Source organism: Malaclemys terrapin, chromosome 11 (genome assembly GCF_027887155.1).
Source record: "Malaclemys terrapin pileata isolate rMalTer1 chromosome 11, rMalTer1.hap1, whole genome shotgun sequence".
NCBI classification, from domain to species: Eukaryota; Metazoa; Chordata; order Testudines; family Emydidae; genus Malaclemys; species Malaclemys terrapin.
Window position 1 is genome coordinate 77,412,766 of NC_071515.1, and position 12,188 is coordinate 77,424,953.

General features: G+C 52.3%; 1 protein-coding gene across 1 annotated transcript in view; it reads left to right on the plus strand.

The window, feature by feature from the left end:
• Positions 1–12,188, plus strand: part of RUFY4 (RUN and FYVE domain containing 4) — a 39,954-nt gene that overhangs the window by 11,346 nt on the left and 16,420 nt on the right. The window contains exon 8 of the mRNA XM_054044833.1: positions 11,213–11,276. Within this exon, the coding sequence (XP_053900808.1) occupies positions 11,213–11,276 (64 nt within the window). The remainder of the gene's footprint in view (positions 1–11,212; positions 11,277–12,188) is intronic.

Below are 12,188 nucleotides of genomic sequence, written 5' to 3' on the forward strand. Positions count from 1 at the left end.
TAGAGCCCACGGGCCCATACGGCTCCGAGCCTAGCCAAGCAAGTAGGCCAGCAGCTCACGGGCCCTGCCCAGTCCCTGCTTCCCCAGCTCAGCATCAAACCCATCCACGGACGTCAGCCCCCCAGCGCAGGAGCCTGCATTGTAAAGGCCACGGACCCGCCCTTTGCCAAAAGGGGAGGGGCAGTCAGAATCCCCCTTGCCCCAGGCCGTTAGCAGCCTCACCCCTCTCTGGGTCTGGGCCAGCCTGCTCTCTGAGCGCCAGCCGGGGCCGGGGGAACACGCCCAGCTGGGTGTTAAACATTGGCCTCCCAGATGTTAAGGTCAGAAGGGACCAGCGTGAGCATCCACTCTGACCTCCAGCACCCCGCAGGCTCCAGAACCCCCCCACCTGCTCCTGTAATGGCCCCTGGGCTCTGGCTGAGTTACTGACGTCCCCAGATCCTGCTCTAAAAACACTACAGAGAATCCACCACTTAAACCTGCAAATGGCCCGCGCCCCAGGCTGCAGAGGAATGTGAAAAAAACCAAACAGGGTCTCTGCCAATCTGACCCAGGGGGAAATTCCTTCCCAGCCCCAAATCTGATGATCAGTTAGACCCTGAGGATGCCGGCCAGGCAAGACCCACCCGCCAGACAACTCTCTGTACTCACTCAGTGTCCCATCCCCGGCTGTTGGAGATATTTGTTGCTAGGGGGCAGGATCGAACCTGGGGCCTCTGGCGCTTAGTGCATGAGTCTCTACAGCATGAGTTAAAAGCCAGCTGGCCCCCGACTAGATGGGACAGACCACCACACCCAGGAGGCGTGTGGGTTACGCTGGCAGTCGCAGATGGGCGACATGCCATTGTAGGAGACGGTCGGCAGACAGGACACTGGGCTAGACGGGCCGTTGGTCTGACCCCCTCCATAAACGGATCCCGCTCAGTCTTGAAGCCACTTCGGTTTTTGCCCGCTCTTCCCTGAGGCTGTCTCCCTCCCTCCCCGGGGTTTGCCGCTTCCCACCAGATTTACTACACCGCATCGAAAAAGACGAAGGGAAAGAAAGGGTTAATCCCTGACAGCATAGGCACCCCTTGCTTCCAGCCCCCAAGGGGGGTCACCCCGTGCCTCTGGGAGCTCGCCACAGCCTCCGAGCTCCTGCCAAACCGAGCAGGAGAGTCTTTCCGTGGCCACGCGCTAGGGCCAAGCTGGACACGCCCGTACACCAGGCCATAGGGCAGGGGCTCAAAGCCCCCGTTTACATCCAGCCTCTGATCAGCTGATTGCTGGGGAGCTAGCCCAGAGCAACGAAGCGGCAGCTCCTCCTCCTCCTTGACTTCGCCCGGCCCTCTGCGGGATGCAGGCCTCAGGAATTATAACAGTTGCATCACACAGACAGCCTCCCCCACAGACAAACCCCTCCCCACCCACATCCCCTCCATACACCCCCCTCCGGCAGCCCCCTCCACTGGGAGGTCAGTGTGACAATGCGGTTCTGGTGGAACCCAACTGAGAGTGCCAACTCAGGACAAATTGCTCAAACAGGGCAGTTACAGCCCAAGGCTGGGGTTTTTTCCACCTCTAAGGCAAACCAAACCAGCCAGACTAGGAGGACTTCGGTCTCACCCCCTGGCTAACCGCAAGTCTCACAAGCAATCTCCTTAGACACCCCAGTTTCCCAGTATTACCACCAGTGCCACTCGTTATGGGGACAAATGGTTATGAATACCAATACCCCAGTAAAAGAAAAAGGTTCTCCCGATCCCAAAGGACCAAGCCCCAGACCCAGGTCAATATACAAATCAGATCTTATCCACAAATCACGCTGTTGCCAATCCTTTAGAATCTAAAATCTAAAGGTTTATTCATAAAAGGAAAAGGATAGAGATGAGAGTTAGAATTGGTTAAATGGAATCAATTACATACAGTAATGGCAAAGTTCTTGGTTCAGGCTTGCAGCAGCGATGGAATAAACTGCAGGTTCAAATCAAGTCTCTGGAACATCCCCCGCTGGGATGGGTCCTCAGTCCTTTGTTCAAAGCTTCAGCTTGTAGCAAAGTCCCTCCAGAGGTAAGAAGCAGGATTGAAGACCCGATGGAGATGAGGCATCAGCCTTATATAGTCTTTTCCAGGTGTAAGAACACCTTTGTTCTTACTGTGGAAAATTACAGCAAGATGGAGTCTGGAGTCACATGGGCCAGTCCCTGCATACTGTGCTGAGGTACAAGGCGTATCTGCCTTCTCTCAATGGGTCCATTGTATAGCTGATGGTCCTTTAATGGGCCATCAAGCAGGCTAGGTAGAGCTAACACCATGTTGTCTGGGATGTCACCCAGCAGCATAGCCTAAGTTTGCCATACAGACAGTATAGAGCCAATATTCCTAACTTCAACTACAAAACTGATACATACATATAGACAGCATAATCATAATCAGTAAACCATAACCGTGTCTTAGACACCCCATTGGACCCCCTTTATACAAGATCTGGGTGCCACTACCAGACCTTGGTTGCAACAATGATCTATATGGTCCCAGATTATATCAATAACGTCACACCCCCAACGCAAAATTGATGCAGGAAGGGATGTCACAAACATCACTGACTGCATCCTAAGAGCTCTCCACTCTGGACAATGCATCAGCTACAATATTTTCCTTTCCCCTTATGTGGACTATATCCATTTCATACTCCTGAAGGGCTAAACTCCAACGCAGCAACCTGGAGTTGTTGCCCTTGGCCCTGTGCAGCCAGACCAGAGGTGCATGATCACTCAACACAGTGAATTTTTTATTGTACAAATAGGGCTTAAGTTGCTTGACAGCCCATACAATGGCATAACATTCCTTTTCAATGGTAGCGTAATTTTGCTCAGTGGGGGACAATTTCTTACTTAGATATGCCACGGGATGTCTCTTCCCTCCTTCCCCCTCTTGCATCAGCACTGCCCCCAGCCCAATATTGGAAGCGTCTGTACATAATAAAAAGGGCTTTTCAAAATCTGGGCTGGCCAAAACAGGCTCCTTGGCCAAAGCGCTCTTTATGCTTTGAAAACCCTGCTCACAGGCCTCTGTCCACAGCACCCGGTCTGGTTTTTCCTTTTTCGTCAGGTCTGTGATGGGAGCAACAATGTCGCTGAATCCCTGCACAAATCTCCTGTAATAGTTGGCCAGACCAATGAAGGATTGGACCTGCTTTTTAGTTCTAGGGGTTGGCCAGTTTTTAATGGCCTCTACCTTTACAGGCTCTGGGCGCAGTTGCCCATTGCCCACCCTGTGCCCCAGGTAGGTCACCTCAGCAGCTCCCATTCTGCATTTAGAAACCTTAACCGTTAGATTGGCCTCCCTGAGCCGGTGCAGCACAATCCCTATGTGGTTCAGGTGATCTTGCCACGAACTGCTGAATACGGCCAGGTCGTCTATATAGGCCCTCGCAAAAGATTCTAATCCCCGTAGGACCTCATTTATAAGTCTCATGAACGTAGCCCCTGAATTTCGCATCCCAAAGGGCAGCACTTTGAACTCATATAGGCCCGATTCCACTATGAAAGCGGATTTTCCTTGTGCCTCGGCATCTAGGGGTATTTGCCAGTACCCCTTAGTCAGGTCCAGGGTGCTTATAAACCTTGCCCCTCCCAGCGTATCCAGTAGATCCTCTATTCTGGGTGTGGGGTAAGGGTCAGGCTGGGTGATAGCATTTAGCTTCCTGTAATCCACACAAAACCTCATGGTCTTATCCTTTTTTGGCACCATCACAATGGGAGAGGCCCAGGGGCTCTGGGATCTGGTGATTATTCCCATTGTCAACATGCTCTCCACCTCTTCCTGGATCTGTCTTTGCATCTCTCCCTTGGCCCTGTAAGCTCTGCTAGGGGCTGGGCGGGGACCCACCGTCTGGATGGAGTGTGTCATCCTATCTGTGAGCCCTGGCCTATTGGAGAATGTTTGCTTGTGGTGTTTTAACAGCCTCAGCAGTTCCTTTCTTTGAGGGGGGGTTAAATCCTCCCCCATCTCAATGCTCTCAAGAGGCGTCTCCTCCTGGCTTTCAGCAACCATGTCAATTAAAGGGGCAGATCCTGCCTCTTCCTCAGCATAACAGATTGTGTTCACATTTACCTCCCTTGAATGGTAGGCCTTCATTCTGTTCACATGCACTGTCTGCACACTTCCCTGGACCTGGGGCTTCCTCACATCATAGGTAACCTCATTAATCCTTTCCACTACCTCCATGGGTCCAGACCAAACATCTTTCATTTTGTTCTTCCTGACAGGATCTAGCACCAACACCATGTCCCCTATTTCAAACGCTCTCTCTTTAGCATCTCTGTCATACCAGGCTTTCTGCGTATCCTGGCTCTCTTTCAGATTCTGCTCAACCAACTTCATCATCTCCTGCAAACTCTCCTTGAATTGAGCCACATACTCGGCCACCGGCTGCTCTGCCTCCTCCACATTACCTTCCCACGAGTCACGAACCAAATCTAGGGGCCCCCGGACCTGCCTCCCATAGAGCAGTTCAAAGGGAGCAAACCCTGTAGACTCTTGGGGCACACTCCTGTATGCATACAATAGATACGGCAGCATAACATCCCAGTCATTCTGGCGTCTATCCACATACATTTTCAACATAGACTTCAGGGTTCCATTGAACCTCTCCACTAGACCATTAGTCTGGGGGTGGTAGGGAGCGGCTTTCAGGTGCTTCACCCCACATAACTCCCACAACTGTTTGAAAACCACAGACATAAAGTTAGACCCACGGTCAGACAATATTTCCTTGGGAAAACCCACTCTGCTGAAAATAGAGAACAAGGCCACTGCCACTGTCTCTGCCTCGATATTAGCCAAGGCTACAGCCTCCGGATATCTGGTAGCAAAATCTACCAACACCAGGATGTATTTCTTCCCATTTCTGGAAGGTTTAGGGAGTGGCCCCACAATATCCACAGCTACTCTGGCAAAAGCTTCCCCAATAATGGGCAGAGGCTGGAGGGGCACCTTGCTAGGCCCCCTTAACCCCTTACGCTTCTGGCACAGCTCACAGCTCCTGCAGTAATCTCTCACTGACCCCGAAAGGTGAGGCCAGTAGAAATTCTGCTCTAGCCTGTCACATGTTTTGCCTATACCCAGATGTCCTGCAAAGGGACTATCATGAGCCAACTTCAACAAATCATTGCGGTAACTCTCAGGTACCACAAGCTGTTTGCGAGCTGTTGCTTGGGAATTCTTCCTTCCCCTAGGTGGTTCCCTATACAACAGCCCATCCTGCATAAAAAACCTGCCTCTCTCTTCACAGGCTGGGACCTGACTCTGAGCATCATTCCTGGCCCTCTCTAGAGATACATCACTCTGCTGAGCCACAATGAATTCACTCTGGGTTTTGTTTGGATTCAGAATCATCTCTGATATTTCAGATAAACCCTCACTTGATCCATCTTGAGAGGCACTCTCTGTCTGGTTGCTGCCCCCTTCACTGCCATTAGTCAGGGTATCTGCCCCAGCCCCAAATTCTTTCTGTGACCTGGTCACTACATTAACTTGGCCAGGCACCCCCAATATGTTATTTCCTACCAAGACATCAGCCGGAATCAAATCCCGGACAGCAGCCTTCACATCCCCTTTAAAGCCATCCCACTCCAGGTGGATTCTGGCCATCGGCAGGTTCACAGAATACTCGGATAACGCCACTACCGTCACATACTCCCCCGGCAGCATGTCCTCCGGCTTCACCAGATGTCCCTTGACTATAGTTACATCCGAGCCAGTGTCTCGCCATCCCGTGCATTCAACATCATTGACCTTTGCCTCCATGATAAACCTCTCACTCCCCTGCCATGCCTCAGTCCTGACATAACTGGTGAGCTTATCACCTCCTCCCATGCCACTGGAGACGATGGGGTTAACATTAGCTACTGCTGTGCTTGCACCTGAACTTAAGGTGGAGCTGTTGTGGCTTGGTTCAGCCTGAGTGCTCAGGGTAATGGAGTTGGCATTTATCGTGGCATTTGGGGTTGCTGGCTTTGGGCTGCCCTTCAGGGTCGGGCAATCTGGTCTCATGTGGCCCAGCATACCACAGTGATAGCATGTAATCTGTTCCGTCCTGGGATGAGAGTTCCTACCCTCCGGGCCCCCTTGAACTCCTCTAGAAGAGTCAGGGACAGATTTACTTTTAAATCCCTCCCTCCTCTTGAACTGGGGAGAATGGTGATTAGTTTTCCCCGGGGTTTTACACCCTTCTCGAGCCCTGTTTTGGGTATGGGCATCCGCAATCTCTGCTGCCCGTAGGACTGACTCAGGGTCCCTGTCACACACAGCTGCTCTCACATGGTCAGGCACGATATCTAAGAACTGTTCCAAAGTTATCAAATCCAGCAGTTTTTCAAAACTCCCATGTGCCTTGGCCCCCACAACCCACTTTTTAACAAAACCCATCAGCTTATGAGCACATTCTACAAAAGTACAATCCTTAGGCATTTTAAACTCTCTAAACTTAACTCTGTAAGATTCAGGAGTAACCTTGAATCGCCTTAACACAGAATCTTTAAACTGCCCATAATCCAAGGCTTCTTGTTCCCCCAAGTCATTAAATACCTCCCTGGCTTTTCCAGTCAGTCTGGTCAGCAGGACAGGCATTCGCTGACCCTCGGGGATCTGGTACAGATTGCAGAGGCGTTCAAAGGTAGACAAAAACTCCTCTATATCCTCAGTATCATTGTAAATGGGACACATCCTTTCCCAGTTTTTCTCATGGCGGGGGGGAGGTGGAGTACCAGGTGGGGATGACTTTCTCCGCTCTTCCATTACTTGGAGCTGAAGTCTGGCCGTCTCCTGTTCCATCCTGTGAGTCTCCTGCTCAGCAGCGAGCAGCTCTAGACGTCCCTTACGAGCTCTCTCTTCTCTCTCATCAGCCTCCTTCTTTCTTTGATCGGCTTCTTTCTCTCTCTCAGCAGCCTCCTTCTCTCTCTCAGCAGCCTCCTTCTCTCTCTCAGCAGCCTCCTTCTCTCTCTCTCTTTCTAATTCTGCTATTTTTTGCTTCTCCAGCAATCGAAGATCTGCTAGCTTCTGTTCATGCTCAAATTGCAGTTTACTTGTCACCCTTTGCATTCTAATTTTTTCTGCCTCTTCTGCAGCCTCAGGTAAGGGCTGTGCTCTTGCCCCCTGATCACTGGCTATTAACAGGTTTCTCAGTTCTTGATTTGTAGCTTTCTTTCTAAAGCTTATCCTCTTTTCTGAACACAAATTTTCCAGGGCTTTTTTGCCAAGTCCCTCATATGCTCTTTGCTCAGCCATTGCAGCAGTTCTTTAACCAACAAAACTCTCAATCCCAAAACTCAAATTTGGACAGCGTGGGGTTCTGACCCAAAGCTTAATTGACCTGGTTCTGTGGATCCAAGCACGACTACGCCACTGTGACAATGCGGTTCTGGTGGAACCCAACTGAGAGTGCCAACTCAGGACAAATTGCTCAAACAGGGCAGTTACAGCCCAAGGCTGGGGTTTTTTCCACCTCTAAGGCAAACCAAACCAGCCAGACTAGGAGGACTTCGGTCTCACCCCCTGGCTAACCGCAAGTCTCACAAGCAATCTCCTTAGACACCCCAGTTTCCCAGTATTACCACCAGTGCCACTCGTTATGGGGACAAATGGTTATGAATACCAATACCCCAGTAAAAGAAAAAGGTTCTCCCGATCCCAAAGGACCAAGCCCCAGACCCAGGTCAATATACAAATCAGATCTTATCCACAAATCACGCTGTTGCCAATCCTTTAGAATCTAAAATCTAAAGGTTTATTCATAAAAGGAAAAGGATAGAGATGAGAGTTAGAATTGGTTAAATGGAATCAATTACATACAGTAATGGCAAAGTTCTTGGTTCAGGCTTGCAGCAGCGATGGAATAAACTGCAGGTTCAAATCAAGTCTCTGGAACATCCCCCGCTGGGATGGGTCCTCAGTCCTTTGTTCAAAGCTTCAGCTTGTAGCAAAGTCCCTCCAGAGGTAAGAAGCAGGATTGAAGACCCGATGGAGATGAGGCATCAGCCTTATATAGTCTTTTCCAGGTGTAAGAACACCTTTGTTCTTACTGTGGAAAATTACAGCAAGATGGAGTCTGGAGTCACATGGGCCAGTCCCTGCATACTGTGCTGAGGTACAAGGCGTATCTGCCTTCTCTCAATGGGTCCATTGTATAGCTGATGGTCCTTTAATGGGCCATCAAGCAGGCTAGGTAGAGCTAACACCATGTTGTCTGGGATGTCACCCAGCAGCATAGCCTAAGTTTGCCATACAGACAGTATAGAGCCAATATTCCTAACTTCAACTACAAAACTGATACATACATATAGACAGCATAATCATAACCAGTAAACCATAACCGTGTCTTAGACACCCCATTGGACCCCCTTTATACAAGATCTGGGTGCCACTACCAGACCTTGGTTGCAACAATGATCTATATGGTCCCAGATTATATCAATAACGTCACAGTCAGGAATTGCTGGTAGCTGCATTTTGCAGATGGACGTGCTGACCACAGCCAGGCTGAGCAAATTGCAACAGGCCGGGGGAACTGGGCCCAGAGCACGGATCACTCGCTTCCCATGCCAGACTGCCCTTCCTCCTTCCAGGAGATACTGGCACGAAGTGTCCTCCTGCCAGCCTCCCCGGCTAATATCTATGAACCCCCCTCCCCGCCCGCGGGGCCAGCCGACCCGCGACAAGCCCCCGGGATAACTCGTCCGCACATTCGTACCAGCCGGGCGCTAATTGTTCTATTTGAAAAATCCAGTCAAGGAGCAAAAGCAGGGCCCTGCGACTCGGACGACCAACCGCCTGGCCTGAGAAACGACTGGCAAATAGCCGAAGCGAACAGGCTGGGAACGCCTGGGCCCAGTGAGTAGGGACGGTGTCACGGGGTCCACTCACCGCAGGTGGCACCGGCTCCTGGCCGCTGTGGGGAATCAGCTTCTTCCACGGCGGAGGTCCCCTGCGGCTGTTCGCTGCCCGCCCTGCTGCCGCGCGCTCTCTCTGCAGCCCTGCGGCCTCCTCTCCAGCCTCTGTCGCCCCAAACACGGCTCCCATCCCCAGGGAGCAACTGCAGACGGCTCCCCCGCGCCCCATTCTGCTCTCTGCCCCTTTATACAGCCCCAGCTGTTCCTGCCCAGCTGAGCGCCCCCCACGCAGGGCTTTCCTCTCCGCCTAATAGGTTAACCCCTTGTGGGCCCGTGTGGGGTGGACACCCTGGCCCGGACTCACAGGCCCTGGGCTCTCTCAGCTCCAGTCTCTGGGAGGAACCCCCTTCAGTGTGATAGCCCTTCTCGGGGGTCCACTCTCTCTCCGGGGGTCAACCCCCTCCATCTCCTGGAGCCGCCCCTCTCTGAGCCTCAGTACTCCTGTCTCTGCCACTCGCTCTGGACCCCTGGGGCCTCCACGCCCAGAGGGGGCAATGCACCCTTCCTCCCCCCTTCCTCTCTGACTCTCCGCCAATGTAACACAGGAGGTTTATTGAGCGTCTGAACCCAGCCCAGGCACTTCTCAGGGCCCCGGGGCCTAGCAACCCTCAGCACAGAACATCTCTCCCGAGTCCAGCCGCCCCCTCCTTATCACTGATATCATCTCCTCCCCTGGCCTTTGTCCTCCATCCCAGGTAAACACGTCCTTTGTTCCCTCACTGGCTGGTCAGGTCACAGGACCCTCTCTCCTCGGCCCATTCATAGATTCATAGACTATCAGGGTTGGAGGAGACCTCAGGAGGTATCTAGTCCAACCCCCTGCTCAAAGCAGGACCAATTCCCAACTAAATCATCCCAGCCAGGGCTTTGTCAAGCCTGACCTTAAAAACCTCCAAGGAAGGAGATTCCACCACCTCCCTAGGGAACCCATTCCAGTGTTTCACCACCCTCCTAGTGAAATAGTGTTTCCTAATATCCAACCTAAACCTCCCCCACTGCAACTTGAGACCATTGCTCCTTGTTCTGTCATCTGCCACCACTGAGAGCAGCCGAGCTCCATCCTCTTTGGAACCCCCTTCAGGTAGTTGAAAGCAGCTATCAAATCCCCCCTCACTCTTCTCTTCTGGAGACTAAACAAGCCCCATTTAACAGGCTGCCTCCCAAGCTGCTCTGGGCCTCCCAGTCACCAGTCGCTGGGTCCCCAATCTCCAGGCCAGTGTCCGGGGTCCCGACTGCTAGGCAAGGTCACACCTGGTCCTCTGCAACAACAAACCATCTCCCACCCCCTCATTACACACACGCAGCACACAGGGAAACCGAGGCACACACAGTGTTCATGCAAAACACTAAGAAAATTCCCTGCTTTGTCACCTACCCCATCACAGATGACAGAAGTTGGGAGAAGGATGAGGTTTAGGTCACGCACGAGGGGCTAACCACGAAGGGGCCAGACCCCCAACAGCTAGGAGTTGGAGCCAACTGCCGGGCCACCTGCCACAGCCCCGTAGCAATAGGGTAGCCTTGATCAGCGCCCGTCACTTAGCCAATCTTCAGTGTTGCAGTCAGGGAAGGCTGGACAGGGCCCAAATTCAGCAGAAACACACAATCAAGTCCCTAAATGTAAGATCCCAGCCTGGTGCCCCCTGCCCCCAGCTTCTGGTTTAGCTGGACGCGAGACGGGGAGAGCTCTGAGTTACTGCCGAGAATTCGTTCCCGGGTGTCGGGCTGCTGGGTCTCGCCCCCATGCTCCATGGGGTCAAGAAGGATTTTTCCCCTAGATAAGATTGGGAGAGACCCTGGTGTGGGGGTGGGGGGTGCCTTCCTCTGCAGCGTCTCCTCTGGCCTTCAAGTGGATTTGCTGGTTCAGGAGAAACTTATCCAAGAACAGGGGCTTTGGTCCGGGCTTGGCTCTGATCACAGATCACAAACCTACCAGGGCGGTTTCTGAGAGCAGTGTCATGGACACAACTCGGCCCAGCCCATCCATCACCCAGGGGAGAGGGGGGACTGGGCAGCTTTATCTGGGGGGCTGAGGAAATGTTTCCAGCTGGAGTGTGACTTTCCCAGGGGGTCTCTCCAATGTAAATGTTACTGTGCGGGGCAGTGGGGCCAGACCACCCTTGGATGGGCATCTGCAGCTTCCTTTGGCAGGATTCAGTCTTTGGGCACTGAAGGCTGATAGGTCAGGGGAGGGCGAAACGGCTGGAACAGCTGAGGTGGGTCCAGGTAGCTGGGAGGAGACTCTGCCGGGCCGTTACCCTGAGTGTGTTTGTTTCCTTTAGGACTCTGTCCAGATCCTCCAGCCAAAGGCCCGTGACCAGCCAGAAGGAGGGGCCGGCCTGGCCGGTAGGTGATCCCGCCCCAGGGTGGGGCGCTGGGACTGTATCGTTCGCTGTTGGCACTGGCATTTCCAAAGCGCCCGTCCCCGTGATGGTTGGGAGGGAATCCGCTCCGAGCGTGGGGAGAGGCGCTGCCGATGCACACCGTGCCGTGGCTGTCATGGGAGGCGCTCTGGCCTCGAAGCCGCATTGGTAACGGGGCTGTCTCTAAACTGGCTTTATAGCCACCCGCTATGTTTCACCCGTGCCAGGAGCCCATAGATTCATAGATTCATAGATTCATAGATTCTAGGACTGGAAGGGACCTCGAGAGGTCATCGAGTCCAGTCCCCTGCCCGCATGGCAGGACCAAATACTGCCTAGACCATCCCTAATAGACATTTATCTAACCTACTCTTAAATATCTCCAGAGACGGAGATTCCACAACCTCCCTAGGCAATTTGTTCCAGTGTTTAACCACCCTGACAGTTAGGAACTTTTTCCTAATGTCCAACCTAGACCTCCCTTGCTGCAGTTTAAACCCATTGTTTCTGGTTCTATCCTTAGAGGCTAAGGTGAACAAGTTCTCTCCCTCCTCCTTATGACACCCTTTTAGATACCTGAAAACTGCTATCATGTCCCCTCTCAGTCTTCTCTTTTCCAAACTAAACAAACCCAGTTCTTTCAGCCTTCCTTCATAGGTCATGTTCTCAAGACCTTTAATCATTCTTGTTGCTCTTCTTTGGACCCTTTCCAATTTCTCCACATCTTTTTTAAAATGCGGCGCCCAGAACTGGACACAATACTCCAGCTGAGGCCTAACCAGAGCAGAGTAGAGCGGAAGAATGACTTCTCGTGTCTTGCTCACAACACACCTGTTAATGCATCCCAGAATCATGTTTGCTTTTTTTGCAACAGCATCACACTGTTGACTCATAT